The sequence below is a fragment of the Pholcus phalangioides genome, unplaced genomic scaffold (genome assembly GCF_987345545.1).
Source record: "Pholcus phalangioides strain wild (caught in Gottingen) unplaced genomic scaffold, Ppha-v1.0 ptg000003l_1, whole genome shotgun sequence".
NCBI classification, from domain to species: Eukaryota; Metazoa; Arthropoda; class Arachnida; order Araneae; family Pholcidae; genus Pholcus; species Pholcus phalangioides.
This window is the reverse complement of record NW_028301596.1, coordinates 20796248-20812829: the sequence shown is the minus strand read 5'-3', so window position 1 is coordinate 20812829 and position 16582 is coordinate 20796248. Positions and strand designations below refer to the sequence as shown.

General features: G+C 33.0%; 1 protein-coding gene across 8 annotated transcripts in view; it reads left to right on the top strand.

Moving 5' to 3' along the window:
* Positions 1 to 16582, top strand: part of LOC149088252 (poly [ADP-ribose] polymerase tankyrase-like) — a 129054-nt gene that overhangs the window by 57530 nt on the left and 54942 nt on the right. For 3 of the 8 annotated variants that reach the window (XM_089245961.1, XM_089245943.1, XM_089245981.1), the window contains exons 17-32: positions 704 to 828; positions 1248 to 1407; positions 1634 to 1842; positions 3185 to 3290; positions 6629 to 6753; positions 6857 to 6907; positions 7279 to 7428; positions 10368 to 10487; positions 10947 to 11096; positions 11193 to 11306; positions 11403 to 11441; positions 11553 to 11613; positions 13040 to 13200; positions 14009 to 14082; positions 15742 to 15860; positions 15987 to 16209. In XM_089245961.1, coding sequence (XP_089102087.1) covers positions 704 to 828; positions 1248 to 1407; positions 1634 to 1842; positions 3185 to 3290; positions 6629 to 6753; positions 6857 to 6907; positions 7279 to 7428; positions 10368 to 10487; positions 10947 to 11096; positions 11193 to 11306; positions 11403 to 11441; positions 11553 to 11613; positions 13040 to 13200; positions 14009 to 14082; positions 15742 to 15860; positions 15987 to 16209 — 1987 coding nt within the window. The remainder of the gene's footprint in view (positions 1 to 703; positions 829 to 1247; positions 1408 to 1633; positions 1843 to 3184; positions 3291 to 6628; positions 6754 to 6856; positions 6908 to 7278; positions 7429 to 10367; positions 10488 to 10946; positions 11097 to 11192; positions 11307 to 11402; positions 11442 to 11552; positions 11614 to 13039; positions 13201 to 14008; positions 14083 to 15741; positions 15861 to 15986; positions 16210 to 16582) is intronic. The other 5 variants (XM_089245969.1, XM_089245935.1, XM_089245976.1 and 2 more) reach the window with 3 other exon arrangements.

Below are 16582 nucleotides of genomic sequence, written 5' to 3'. Positions count from 1 at the left end.
GAAACTTATCTATGAAAAATGCTATGAAGAAACTTGATAAATTATTAAACTTCTGCTCATTCTTTTTTTTTTTTTTCAATTCAGCAATTAAAACATTTTCTGTATCCCTTTAAGACTGGGAAATTTTTGAAAACGTATTTCACCTGCACGATCGATTGAGCTCAGTCCTAAAGGGTTATAAGGGCCTACCTAGCAATTCAACTTACAGATATGCAGATAGTCAAACAAAGCAAATCTTTACAAGGACTATCAATGACAAGGTTGCTTCACTTCATTTAAAATTTAGCTCTACATTCATTTTTTGGAGATGCATTCTTTGTGTGACACTATTTTCTACTTGATAGGATATGATAGGATAATAGAATTCAGAGAAATCTCCAATCAAAAACAAATACTTTTGGAAACAGACTTCCGTAGATTTTGTGATTCACTGTAATTCTTTACAGTTTTATGGTAGAAATTTGTAGAAACTATAGACATTCTGTAGTAGTTGGCAAGTATGCAGTAGGACATAATTTAAAAGCTTCCTGAATAATGTTGTGGAAAAATTGTCACGTCCATTTAGCATTGTTGTGTCTGAAATATTTTTTAATGGTAATGCCATTTTTTTATGTTATTAAGAGTTTGGATAAAAAGAGAAAAGACAATTAGATAATATAACCAGTTTAAATTATAAAATACAGGTTTTCCTGATATTTTTCAGATTCTGGAAAGAAAGAAGCAAATGATGTTTCTATGGTCCAAGATAAGAGCAACCTAGCTATGGTAGACCGGGGCAATAAAAAGTCTTTCTCTCCATTACATCTAGCATGTCAGAATGGACACATAGTATGTATACCCCCCGATATCTTAAAATTGGAAAAATATGTTTTACTTTTTTGTCTTGATAATTTTTTCAATAAATTGAACAGACAGATTTATAGTCATTTAACAAAATGCTATGATATCAGTAAATAATGATGCCCAAAATCATTCATTCATTTAATCTGGAACACGGGAGAATCAAAAATTTTGAATGAAGTTTTATATTTTTGAGCAACATTTCATTATAGTATTCCTTTAAATGTCTTACCCATTTACAAACCAGATTTCACGTCCATGCGATTTGTATGATATTTTAGTTTTGTTGCATGTTAATTAGTATTTGATGAGAAACACAATGTGTGAAGAGTGAGACCCAGTTAAAATTCCAAATGAGAAGTTGTGTGAAAACTACTGGGCATATAAAGTTGCTCTTGATATTTTAGGACGTGGTTCGAGTACTATTGAGACACAAAGCTACAGTTGATAAAGTCACAAATGCACAGCACGACAAGTTGACTCCACTTATGTTGGCATCTCAGAAAGGACATCAAGATATCGTTCGTGTACTCATTGAGCATACTGCAAGAATAGTTGAGACCAAAGGTGAGATATGATAAATAACTTTCAAGTTTAAAAAAACTGTTTAATCTATATAGACAATAATTCATTAGATCTCTGAATGTTCTATTCAAAAATTATTTTAAATTAACATTGAAGTTTAGTATATAATTTAGTTATATTTTGTGTGCAATCACATTTGTTTTAATTCTTTTTTCCTATATAAGTTTTAAATGAGAAATTTAATCTTAATGTAAATGTATTTTTACAGATAAGAAACAGCGTACTGCTCTTACTCATGCTATAATAAATGGCCATGCTCATGTCACATCATACTTATTGAGGCTGGGTGCTAACCCAAACACCACAGACTCTTCAGGGAATACACTTGTACATTATGCTGCAGCATATGGTTGGTATTTCTGTTTGAAACTACTGGTAGAAGCTGGAGCAAGTTTAAATCTGCCTAATGATTGGAAGGTTGGTTTAATTTTTTTGTATTCAAATTCTGTAATCACCAGTGGTTATTTTCAAAGTTAGACAATTGTAATAAAGAATGAGAGAACCGATGAACATCTGTTCTGAATATTAAAAAAATATGTGCAGGTAATTAAAATATTGCTATAAAATTTTTCACCCAAATTCTAATTTATGGAAGGCTAGCCTGAATCTTAGCTTTGTATAGAAAAATAGTGTCATTGGATTGACCACTAGCTATAATACCCATCGCTGCCTGGGTTTTCTTCAATGAGGCTTTTTGGATCACGTGACATCTCCCTCTTTCTTTGAGGGACATACAAACTGTGTCCAAGTTAACCAATATGGTGACTTTCTGTGCGACTCATGAAAGAATTAAATCTAGATTAAAGAAACTTAGAAATGAATAGTTTTCCCTTTTTTTGGGCGCTAGGTATTTTGATTTTTTTCCCTCAAAATTAAGTTATCCATCTGTCTGTTTCTACTTTGAAAAATGCTTAATTAAAGCTATGGAATTTCTTTGATGTACTTTACAGGGCCCGTAATTAATTTTAAAATTTCCTAAACTATATGAATTTATGCAGTTGAATACATAGACATTAATTTTCATGCTTGAGAAAATATAAATAAAAAGTTGAAATCAATGTTATTGCATGGATATCCAACTCAAAAGTAGATCTGGCTAATCACTTTATATTTAATTTTCTGGGCTTCACATGTCTCTAAGCGAACTCAATATTTCAAAAATTGAGAATTTACTACAATTTTTAAAATTATTGATGAGGTGGAAAATCCCACTAAATTACCACATTTCTACAGTAAAATCTGCAATTTTAACACTGATTTCTATGGAGATAATCCTTTGCCTGCTCTTCAAAGTTATGCTGATGATGACGTCTATTCAAAAAGTCTCATTACTGGGAGGATTGAAGAAGTGACAAACCTTTATAAAGGTATAGAAACTATTATACATATATTGGCAGCATGAAAGAAGTGACAAATCATTGTGAAGGCATATGCACATTGGAAACACATTGCCAGGGAACCACTGTAGCCAAAGTAAACATTCTGAAAGTAATTGTTGAGGCCCAGAAACCATTGTTGCCTGACAGTTTTTTTGCCCATTTCGGGCATTTTCCCAGATCTGTCTGACAAACTTTTTAAGTAGCATATCGTTCAAGTCGGGGCCCCGTTCAAAAATTTGGCAACAATCGATCTAAAATTGTAGATTTGTATAGAGAACATACACACACACAGACAAGCAGAAAATAAATTTTATATATATATAGATATTTATCTATGTATAACTATATGTCTTACTTAATATACTTGATACTCTTTCCAGATAACACCTCTAAGTTTGGCATTCATGAAAGGACACATGGGACTCGTAGATTTTCTTGTTGAACAGCCTGGCATCGATGTTAGTGTTGATGTACATAATGATAGCGGTATGTCTTCAGTCATATATGTATATTTTTTAATTTTATGCTTCTGTAAAAACAGTGAAAATTTTTCAATAATAAATGTGGGCTCTTCACAGAGAAAAAACACGCAGCATCCGTTTTCTACCATTTATTACGCGCACAAAAAATACAAGACGATCACAGACAACAAAACATGACCTTTCCAGCCTACTTTTTCCGGCAACTCACTGTTGCCAATCTTAATCTCTTCATCGTCATAATAATATTTATTTTTCAATGCCATCTACTGATTAAAAAACAAAGTTATAACTATTGGGTTGTTCAGAACGTAATTTCGTTTTTTCCAACAGAGGACTTAATTGTATTTTTTCACAGCCAACTTCACACTTAAGCCGCATAATCATTATATATTTTGACAGCTAATATAGCAAGGCTTACTTGTGAGAAAGTTCGATTGATCCTACGCAGTAGTTTTTGGTTGGTGCCCTTTCAAATATGCAAAGTGAAAAGCAGCATTTTCGGCATATTTTACTTTTTTACTATAGAAAAGGCAAAAATGTTATTCAAGCAAGAAAAATATTATCCGATGTGTATGGAGAAAATGTATTGACAGTACGCCAGTACCAAAACTGGTTTGCAAAATTTTGATCCAGCAATTTTGATGTTGAAGATACACCAAGTTCTGGAAGGAAGTCAAGTTCTGTTCAAGCTGTCACCAAGTTCTGTAAGTTCTGTTGAAGCTGATGAAGACACAATAAAGGCATTAATTGATGCAAACCGGCAAATAACAACTTGTGAGATCGCTGAGAGATTAAATTTATCGAATTTGACCGTTCATGATCATTTGAAACACCTAGGTTTAATCTCAAAGCTCGACATATGGGTTCCTCATGTTCTTATGGAAAAAAAATTGTGTCGTCACGTTGACGTTTGTGATTTGCTTCTCAAACGTCAAGAAAATGATACATTTTTGAAGCGCATCATCACTGAGGACAAGAAATGGGTTGTCTACAACAATGTTAAATGCAAGAGATCATGGAATAAAAAAGAAAGAGTAAAAAGTTTTTTTTTGAGCTTCTACCGGACAACACAATGATCAATTCTGAAGTGTACTGTCATCAGCTGGACAAATTGAATGATTCACTTAAACAGAAAAGGCCAGAATTGATCAATAGAAAAGGTGTAGTGTTCCACCAAGATAATGCGAGACCTCATACAAGTATCGTAACTCGCCAAAAGCTTTTACAGCTTGGATGGGATATACTGCCACACCCACCATATTCTCCAGACCTGGCACCTTCTGATTATTATTTGTTCCTACAAAAATGTTTGTTCCTACGGTCTCTACAAAATTTTGTAGACGTTAAAACCTTTACTTCAAATGAGGCGGTCAAAAATCACCTGGATCAGTTTTTTGCCAGCAAACAACAAAAATTTTATGAGCTTGAATCATGCTACTGCCAGGCATGGGTATTGGACCAGAATGGACAGTATATAATTAAATAAAATATTTATTCACTATAACAAAATCGTCTTTCATTTTCATAAAAAAAAATGAAATTACTTTCTGAACAACCCAATAAAAATCCTACATAAATTTTTGAAAAAGAAAATTTTTTCATCAGTCATAATTTTATTTCATTGTGTATACACAAACACCACTCAATTTTATGAACTGAGCATTTTTACAAGCTAGTCCTCTGATCCCTAACAATATACCATGTCTTTACACTTCTTTCCCATTTACAAAATAATTGCTCAAGTCTGTTCGAGTATGTAAAAATCAGTGTCGACTGTATATTGCAGGTTTTAAAGGCATTTCTGTGTTATTCCTGCTCACTGCATTCCAGCGAATTTCCCTCTTAGAAGATTTGCTAATACCTCTGAAAACATATTTATTTCTTACATCATATGTAAAGTATTTGGGAATTACTCATAAAACAATAATTTTTTTACTTTATCAATTTCACCACTCTGTAACTTGGTTCTGAATTGAGGTGCCGTGGAGAAAATTTTGATATACAAAAAGCGCTTTTAACCTAAAAGTGTAGGATACTTTGCTTTAAGCCAAAATGATTTTTCCCCCATGGATTTCGTCTGTTGTGTTTTTTCTCCCCAAGAAAATTAGAAATTTTTTAACCTTCAAATGATCTTATCTTGTGGTCGGCTGCCATTAAAATCAATTACCAGTGAATAAAATGAAAAAAAACATTGAAAATAATCTGTGTGAGAGAGATATACAAATAACATGCTAACAACCTAAAAATAATATGCAAGTCAAGGAAGCAAGTGCACCACCTTTGTTATCCCATATTCATTGTTTGTTATGTTAATTGCTGCTGAATACTTTGAAAGAAATGATGTCTACAAATCTACCGTATATACTCGTGTATAAGCTGAGTTTTTTTGTGGAAAAATTCGTTCAAGTGAGGGGGTCGGCTTATACTCGGGTCACTTTTTGGTGAAAAAATATTGACCCCCCGCAATCAGTAGTCATTTTTGTTGCAGTGTTTGAGAAACCAGCATTATTATTATGGGATATGTTCAAACCCCCGAAAATGTCAAAAACGAAGCAAAGAAATCGAAAACATCATTGGCTTTGATACCAGGTGGGCTAACGTCGATTGCACAGCTTTTAGATGTGAGCATCAACAAGCCTCTCAAAGACTACATGAGGAATTTGTGGATCGAATGGATGAGTTCCGATCAGGGCCGCAACTAGATGTTTCGTCAGCCGGGGCAAGCACGCATTTTGGCGCCCCCTCATAATGTTGAAGGGAAGATTAAAGAGTGAAATTTGCTCCCCCTCTAGTCCTGCGCCCGGGGCACCAGACCCGCCTGCACCCCCATAGTTGTGGCCCTGGTTCCGATGTTAAAGAAACTACAAAAAGTGGTGCCTTGAAAAAACCTGACGTTGGCCTAGTATGTCAATGGGTACATGAGATGTGGAATTCTGTTTCCACCGAAATTATCATTCGATCCTTCAAAAAGTGCTGCATCAGCAATGCTATGAATGGAACTGAAGATGATATCCTCTTTGAAAGTGTAATAGCTGTTACAGCCCAGATGAGGATAAAAACGAAGATGCAGTACCCCCTATGATGGATTACGATTGGAGACTCAAAAGAAATGGATTAAAAAGTTTGAATCATTTTCTATTGTAAATTTCCGCTAGCTATTCATTTTGCATGAAAATATAAGATTTTCTTTTTCTAAAATGCACGGATTTTTTTAGAGTCGGCTTATACACGGGTTTTCAATTTATTGCGGTTTTGGTGGTCCTGAAGGGGGGGGGGGGGGTCGGCTTATATACGAGTCGGCTGATACGTGAGTATATACGGTATATACATTTTTCTTTTCAGGAATGACATTAGTAATGCAAGCATTAAGATCACGTGTGAATCATTCAATGCTTGAGCGAGTACATTTTCTTGTTGTAAAACAGAAGTGTGACTGTGGGAAAGTTGATTTCATGGGTAATAATGCTGTAAGTATATTTTTATCTATCATTTCCGTACTATTTGAACCTCCAAATACCCTTGCGCTATTGATATTATTATTTTGCATAACCAAAAAATTTCTGGTTGCAGTTGCATCATTTAGTTATGGCTGAAGTTGAAGAAATGAAAACCGAAATCAAGGTATGCAATATTTGTGTATGTTTTTTTCGGGTTTATGATCATTCCTTCATAATGTTAGTAATATAAATTTTCATCTCTTCATCTGTCTTTTTTGGAAACTGAAAAATTTGGTAGCATAGGCACTTGATCTGTTAATTTTTAGGCAAAATGGTAATTATATTTAAAATATAAATAACTATTCCATGTTTTGCCTTTCGTGATTTTTTTATTAGGGAAGAAATAAATATTTTCTCATTTATATAAGCAAGTTTTTCAGTTTCCATTTTCATTAAGGAACATAATCATTTCGCACTCATTCATAATCTTTCCACCTTCCCCCGTACTCGCACTGCCACCTGTCCCTGCTTCATGTTTGTGCTTGCTCAATAAAGAAGGAAGGGAATTCCCAGGTGAATAGGTTTGATGCCAGAGACAACTTTCACGATGAAGTTTTGCCAAAGCGAGACCAAAATTCATCACAATTAGAAGATGAGGATGACGATAATGAGGAGCAGGAGGAGCTTCAGTTATTCATGGAAGAAGTAGGTGCTCCATCAAATGATCATCTTCCTTTGTTATTATGCATTTGTTCTCATTTATTTTCTTTGAAATCAAATGCGGATATTTCAAATATAAATGTGTTTAGCTTCCTTGTGTCTTTCCAATTCCTTCCCAAAACTACCCTTTTGCTTGCTAGATCACCTTTCCTTCCCTTCCCAATTATGGATCATTAACATCATCATCATTGTCATAGCATGATTACCTAACAACGAGTCTGCATGTTCATTATTTCAATTATAACATTATATCAAAAATTTTTTTCAATATTTTCAGTTTGTGTTTTTCTATCATCATGATTTTATCCTTTACATTTTATTTTTAGCATGTTTCACCTTTGAAAGCATGGTCATCTCTCATGATTCATGATTTTTCATCTTTTTAAAATGTGGTATGGTAAAACAGAGTTGTGTGCTGTTATTACAATTGAAACTTCTTTCGTTTATTTATTATTTTTATTTTTTTATCCAGTTTTATTTTATGAGTTCTATTGAAATTGTCCCGATTTTCATTTTTGAAAGTCTTAAATTTGTAATAAAAGTAAGTTTCTTACTTAATTAGCTTTAGTACAGTGATACCTCTGCTTACGAATTTTTCAGCTAATGAAGATTTTTTTTTTCACAATATTTCTACCTCAACTAATGAATGCTTTAGTTGGCATGGATGTATGCACTCACATAACACAGAAGCATTGTGAGCTGAATTTTTTCACAATCACAATTATTGTGTTTCAAAGCTGCTTAATTTATATCTGCCTCAGAATCACTTGCCAGATATACACTCTATTTCACTTCCAGAATACTTTTGAATCATTTTTGAGGAAATTAATGATTTAACATGAAAAAAAGCCTATAATTTGATGCTTTCAGTCCACACATTTTTTTTTCCAGTGTGGTACTCTCAGTATCAAACTGAAGGATCTAAACATTTTAGGCAGTGCCATCTTAAGGTATGGGACCTATCCGGGTATGACTTGTGGACCTCGTGAAAATATGATCTGGTTAATAAATATTTTACAGCGTAAGCATGTGAATCGTTAAACCGACTTTTCCACCTGGGTAAGGGCCTAAAAAGCATTTGTGCTTGGGGCCCTATGATGCTCTTATACAGCCCTGATCCGAGATTATTTTTTCAATCTGTATAAGTATGAGACACAGATATGAGCTTACCACATCACATAAGAGGACACCTATGTACGTGGCTGGGTTGTGTAAAATAAAAAGATCTTCAATATCTCATCTTCCTTTCAATTTTCCTTCATCCAATTATGCAGTTGTAAATTTCAGCTATCTGCCTGTCTGTCTTTTTTCACAGTGTGCTTCTTAGGGTTTTGTAAAACTTATCTTCAGATTTCAAGCTGTACCTGGAACAAATTAAACAGTTTTCATGAAACCTATGCGAAATTGCATTTCAGCTAACAAATGTTATTCCGGAACCAATTATCTTTGATAGCTGAAGTATGACTGTATTAATATTTTTTTATGAAAATGCAAGAGAAAGGTTAAACTTTTGGTTGGCACAAAAAAGCTTATAATTTGATGAATACAAAAAGGTGAAATCATGTTTTTTACAGACTGCAACCAGTGATAAAATTTTCAGTTATTTATTATGCTTAGAAATAAAAAATGCCTATCGGGAAAGGATCTCAAGGATTTGTTTCATTTTGGTGATATATATATGTTTTAGGCTAATTGAAAAATTCGGCTCATTGCAAAGAACCTGATGATTTTGACTGGCCATTTGGAAAAATTATCTATCACTTTCTAACCAGACTGATATTTTTCCAAGATAGCTTAAGCTAATTAGAAAGCTTGGAATTATTTGCTTATATAGTCTGTTTTCATTCAGGCTTAATGCTATAAAATAAATTTTTTAATTAGTCTATATGATGTACAGGGTGTATAGCAAAGAGGGGGTATGGCATTTTACTGGTGAACCGTTGATACTAGAGGCATACTTCCAGTTAGAAAAAGTTTCCAAATAACGTGTAGTACTCAGATATGTCATTCGTGTTTCAAAGGTTGTATAGTTATTAAATAAAAACTTTTTATACAGGCCTGTGTGCCCCAAAACCCAATTAGAAAGTTGTTGCCCTATCTCTCCTAATGCCAACAAATAAAATTCCATGTTTCTAAGTCCTATGGTCATTGACATATTCGGATTCAAAAAATAGAGGAAATTTAAGAAAGAACAGAGTGTTAAATGCGGGTGAAACGGTTTTGCCGCATATACTGTTTTTTCTAAATTTCCTCCATTTTTTGAATTTTAATATCTCAATGAGGGTAAGACTTAAAACATGGAATTTTATTTGTTGGCATTAGGAGAGAGAGGGTAACAACTTTCTAATTGTGTTTTTTGGCCAGACTGTATAAAAGTTTTTATATATTCTAATAACCAAACAACCCCTTGACATCATGAATGACATATCTCAGTACTACATATTATTTGGAAACTTTTTTCTAATTGGAAGTGTACCTCTAGGATCAACGGTTTACCATACCCCCATTTGATATGTGCTGTGTATATATCGAGTAATATCTTTGAAAGACATGAGCGACAATGCTACCTTCACTTCTTATCTGGAAGATATATGGCAGTATTTCCCGAACATGAAACATGCATAACTCTGACATGATAAATACACTAAGACCACGCACACACTTTCTGGCATGCACCAATTTGTTGCAAATTTCTCAGAAAAAATGCTTACGATATCCATGTACAGTTTAGTAGCAGTGAAAAAAAAATCAGTTGAAGTTTTAGCAAAAAAATTTGCTTCCCATTGCATTAATCTATTTTCATTTTTTGGTTTTGTTGGCCAAATGTTTCCAGTCTCATTTTGAGCTTTGATACTTCCGCCATAGCATCTGCATTCTGTTGAGGAAAAAACCTTTTGTTATTGTGATATCTGAAAATATTTTAGGCTCAACAGGAACATGATGCATTGGTTCAAGAAATAACGAAACTGCTTTTGGACCATGGTTGTGACCCTATGATGAAAAACAAGGAAGGTGAATCTCCATTCAATATGGCTGTAAAAGAGGTAATGCCTAAATTAGAGTGAATGACTCTGATACTGTTGCAAAAAACTTAGGCTATTAAATTTTTAAAAAACACATTATAGTGAAAATTTGTAAAATTTAATAAATTTTTCTTTTTTTTCTAGTACTCAATATTTTAAAATAAGCATCATTTACTTAATGCTCGAGAAAATTTTCTTATAGATTGCGTATTGTTAAAATAATTAAAGCATCCAATTATTATTATTTTCAGTTTTGTGTTATGTTATTAACTTTCACTTATTATACAGTGTATGTAGTATCGTATAATTTTAAACTGAATATGCTTTATTTGCACTTTTCAATATTATAACACTTATTATACTTACTTTAAAAACCTTTAAACCTTATCTTTAATAAAGAGTATTTTTACATTTTCTTGTTGAATGAATTTGTTGTTAATTTAAGTATTGCAAGGATTTGCTGAGAAATTTTTCTTTCAGGGTTGTTTACTGTTGGTAAAAATGTTTCTTGATGCTGGCTGTCAACTCTCTTTGGAAGTCAGTTGTTCTGGTGATAATATTTTGCACTACTTGGTTTCACATGCTCGTGGAAGAAAAGTTGAACCTATGCTACAAGCTATTTTGAATGCGGTAAGTGTTACAAAATTTGAACCTTCATAAATGCTTTTAGAGGTGTAAATTGTAAATTCTATTTTTACACTGTATATGGTTTTTTTTCCTTCAAAGAAATGCAGTGAAACTGCAGCCACGCCACATCAACTACTTTGTGAAATGGCTAAAATGTATAACAAAAATGGACACACACCTTTGCTGCAGGCTCTAAACACAATGAAAAAATGTGTAAGTAATTCAGCTGATTTAACAAAACATTTTATTCTGTTAAAAATTAATAATTTGTGCTTGTTGTCATCAATTGTCTTCTCTTTTGAATTGCAGAAAGAAGAAGCACAGAACAGGTTATTGTCATTCATGAAAGTAAGTTATTTGTCGGGATTATTTTATAGATTTACAGAACATAAATTACAGATGGTTTAACACGTATATTCTGTGTACTATCTCACCTGTTTTTTTTAATCTTCCATTTAGTTTCTTATTGATGAATTGGGCGCAGATGTTGCGGCTTGTGGTAGAGATGAGAATGGCAAAAGTGAGTTATTTTTTTATGTGTGTATTCTAGGGTATTTTTTAAACACTTTTTGTATTTTTTACTCTTTATAAGTGTGTTATATTTTTCTTTTATTTGAGCATATTTAGCTGAATATTGTTTCCAATGATGTATCATGAATTCTTTTCTTTTTTGCAGTTTAAGACATTTTATGACTTTAAATATCAACAATATAGTCACATTTTCCCAATTTAGTTTGAATACATAAGGAAATATATAGAAATTTTTTGCTAAATGAGATTAATAATCTAAATTCATAGAGATATTTTTGTCAAGGTGTAACTCAATTTACACACAAATTTGACTGAATTGATTTTGTTTCCTTCTTCATATTTGAACTCCTTTTTTTATATAGGAAATTTTAACTAATCATTTTGAATGCAATAACTGTTAAAAAAGTGATTTTAGTGAATCATTACAGAGAATTCCATAAAATAGGATGTCCAGCTGCAGTTAAATTGGTTGTTATTAAACTACTATGTTCAAAAAGTTCAGAGACTTATTTTATTATGAAAGAATGGATACAGATAGAACCTCTTTAATTTGTGTTTCCTTCACAGTAACTGCCCTGTACGATTATGTATTTTTGTCATTATTCATACAAAGATATAAATGTGGATTGCAAGTCTTCTTTTCTCACATCCTCCAGTGCCTTCATGGATGCTTGCAGAATTTTTTTCAAACCCGAGAATCGTCCCTTAAGAAAATTCTTTATTTGAGGAAAAAGTCACATGAGCCAAGATCAGGGTAATGAAGTGGTTGTGAAAATATCAGAATGTGATGTTCTGACAGGTAAATCTGACACCAGGAAAGACTCGTGAGTTCTTAAGTGTCTGTATGATTCAATGAGACGCAAGAGACCAGATCTTTGGAAGGCCAAGTCATTGGTGCTCCATCACAATAACACCCTGGCTCACAAGTCCCTTCGAGTGTCAGATTGCCTGACAAAATATCACATTCCAATACTTCTACAACCAGCTTATTCCCTCTGGTCTTGCTCCATGTGACTTCCTTTTTCCTCGAATAAAGAATTTGCGTAATGGGCAATGATTCTCAGGTTCCAAAGACGTGCAGTGAGCAGCAAAAAAAGCACTGGAGGATGTGACAAAAAAGCTTGCAATCCTCATTTAAATCTTTGTATGAACAATGGCAAATTGCACAGGGTAGTTACTTTGAAGGAAATACCAAATAAACAGGTTCTATCTGTATTCATTCTTCTGTAATAAAATAAGTCATTATTTTAAGTCATAAATTACCATTTAACAAGGCTAATTTAAATTATATTGTGATTATAATGTATTATCGAATGTCACTTTCATTCAAACATTTACAATTGATTCCATCCAATATATTCATTTTTTGTGTGTTGTTTATTACAAAAATTTAAAACCGTTTGATACCATTTCAGAGACATCAAGTGCCTTGCATTTAGCAGTCCTTTGTAAAGGAAGTCAAGTTATTGAAATTCTGTTGTCACACAAAGCTCCCTTGAACACACTGAACGTCGATGGCCAGACTCCACTTGTTCTTGCAATTAAGCAAAAAAATGTTGAAGCTATTGAAGCTCTTGTGAGTGTAGTTCTATTCATATACAATTTTTTTGCTTTAACCCTAGAATACTATCTGAAATAAAAACTGCATGTTACCTATATTAGTGTGTTCTATGGAATTAAAGTTATTCAAATATACCCTTTTTTTAATGTACACAGTATGAATGAAAGTACCACTTAGATCATAGTTTTCCAATCTTTTTGTTCCATCACCCCCCCCCCCTCCTTCAGAATTTACTTTCTCTCATCGCCCTCCAACTCAAGCGTACCCACAGGATCCTATGTTATATACCCATAGCTTCTATCGCCCCCCCCCCCCTGACAATTCCATCAACCACCAGGGGCGATATTGCCTACTTTGGGCAACACTGACTTAGATGAATTTAATAAAAGCATTAATGGTCATGATTTCCTTGAAAATAATTACAATTTTTTACCATCAAGAGCATCAATAATTTGACTCAATCTTCTTTTTTTTAATAATGAATCCATAGGTACCAGAGTGAATGAAACTCACTGAAATAAATCGAAGAATTAGGGAATTTTTTTCTTTTTTGTTGATGAAATGTAGAGAAATTGTGATGTAATGATTGTCATAGGATGATTTGATGATTACTAATCAAAGTTTTGCTGTACATTTTTTGATTATTTTTCAAAAGATTTCATGTAAATGTTTTATGACTTGTCAGCATGCAGTACATTGAAATTAACTTTCTTCTATAAAAATTCTCCCCTTTGTATCAAAGGAACTTTTTATAAGTCTGTAATATTAATGAACATATAGCGAACTTGTTGTATAATATTACTTTATACATATTTTTTTCCAGGTACGTGCTGGAGCTATGGTTAATATGAAATCAATGGGTGATGGAAATCTATCTCCACTCATTTTGGCTTCAATGTATGTGCACAATTGTTTGATAGATTCTAAATCAGTGTTCTTCAACCTTTTTACTACTGTCGACCTGTAAAAGTAGTTCAATAATTTGGAGGCTGGTGATAGGGGAAATAATTTCTAGACCAGGAAATGATAAACAAAGAAATAATTTGTGAACCAATTAAATAAATTGAGTAATTTTGAAAACCAGTGAAAATTTTAGAAATAATTTAGTGTATTGGCAAAAAAATAAATAAGAGAGAAATACAATAACTGCTTATTAGAATCATGGATGATATTATTCGGGTATTTTTACCACTTTTGCTATGATATCAGAAAAATTTCATTCATAGTTATCAAGACTTTGGTTTATGTTCTAAATTTTCTTTAGTCTAAATTAATTTTATTCTTTGCATATTTTTGAGCTAAGGTTGAACCGGACTCATTTTTTCCGTATAAGTTATTATCAATCTGCAAGGCTACCTAGGAGGTCAGAAGGCTTGCTTATTGATAAAAATGTCCATATGCAGGTTCACAATATCCTTATGATTTTAATATCCTTATTAATATCTAATCTGTAATTCCTGCAATGACTCATGTAATAATGCAGCTGTAATAGCTGCTATGATTCATGTACGTGTGTATAGCACTTCTTTCGCAGTTTCTTTCCTATAGTGAAGTCATGTGTATGGTTGAAAAGCCCCCTTTCTTCAGTTCATGGTCAGTTTCTTTCATCTGAACACATTCACAGTTGCTGAGCCCGAAGACTTTCACAAGGGATCTATGAAACATACCGTACATTATAAAAAGTATCATAATTTGTGATGAATGTTTATTGCATTATTGTAATTGTGATACACATTCACTGTTCCATTCCAACTCCTCACAATACCTGCTGAATAAAAAAAAAGGAATTTTAGCTTTGGGGGGGGGGGGGAATCCTGTTTTATAAAAATTGAAAAAAATCATGATTTGACATTTGGAGGAAAAAAACTGAGGTGTCCTGTGTCCATGCATCCCATTCAACCAAACGGTACATGTGGTCATCGTACTTACAACTTGAATTTTTTTAGGATATATTTATGAATTGATTATTGCTATCAAAAACCCAGAGTCCCTATATGATCACATTAAGTGACATCCATTGTAATTCCATTTTATGGATCGGTAGGAAACTCCTATAGACTGGCACCGGCCTATAAGAGTTTCTTACAGACCGTATATTCTGTTATATTGAAATTTTTGATACTGAAAACATTACTTGGTGTGTATTGAACGTATTCATTTTATTTCTTTGTCATGTTTCTCTATTGTTCGTGTTCTAATTGGTAATATTCGTCCTTAATTTTTGGTTACAATATTTTTCCCCCAAGTATGACCTTATTCATGAGATGTTGTATCACATTGTACTTTTTTGTGATAATATTAAAAACCCTGGTTCATAATTTATTATTGTGGGGACTATATTAATCTCATTAATCAGTATTCAGAATGTATAATAGGTTATTATTGAGTATAATAAATACACTATTAAGAGGACAAGTTTCACAAGAAATACTGAACATGTTCAGGAGAAATACCCATTCATAAGATACAGGCTATAACAGAAGTTTAGTGCAACATGGCTGAAGAATAATATTTTCACTTTTTAAGTTAACGTCCTGACTGTTATTTTTAATCTAGGAATCCAAAGCTGGGAAAAGTTGTCCAATTTTTGGTTCATAACAAGGCAGATGTCCATGACATACATCCCAAGAACAAGAACACAGCACTTCACTATGTTGTGAGCATTAGAGCGGCAGGTGAGAAATTGCTTCCATGACTCCAAAATAAAAATAATTTCTTTAAACAGTTTTTTCCCTGGAGAATAATCGATTCTTTAGGTTCTTTTATGAAACAATGTATCTGAGTTTTTTCCCTCTTTTTAGATGTCTTAGAGACAACAAAAGCGCTGTTAACAGCCGGTGCTAATGTGAATGCTATGAATGACCAAAGGCGCACACCTCTTCATCTGGCAGTAAATGCATCCAGTAGTGACAGTGATGCTTCTTATGCTGTAGAGGAATGTCTCTTGGGTTTTGGTGCAAAAGCAGACGCCATTGACTGCAGAGGAAGAACTCCTTTGCATTATGCTTTCACAAAAATTGGAAGGTGAATTGTTTTTCCTTCATGAAGTATTTATTTTGCACAACTTTTGATGTGTTTTGTTTTCCTGTACAGGGTTCATAGCTAACAGCACACATACCACAAACTTCTAACGAACCGTTAATCATAGAGGCATACATGCAATTAGAAAAAGTATTCAAATAACGTGTAGATCTCAGATAAGTCAAGCAAATTGCAAGAGGTTGTATGATTATTGAAATAAAAAATTAACTTTTTATATGGACACCCTGTACTCAAAAGCTCAGATAAAAAGTTGTTGCCCTGTTTCTCCTGAGGCCAACAAAAGAAATTCCACATTTCTAAGTGCAATATTTGCTGCCATATTTGAATTTAAAAAATGAGAAACGTTGGGAAAAAA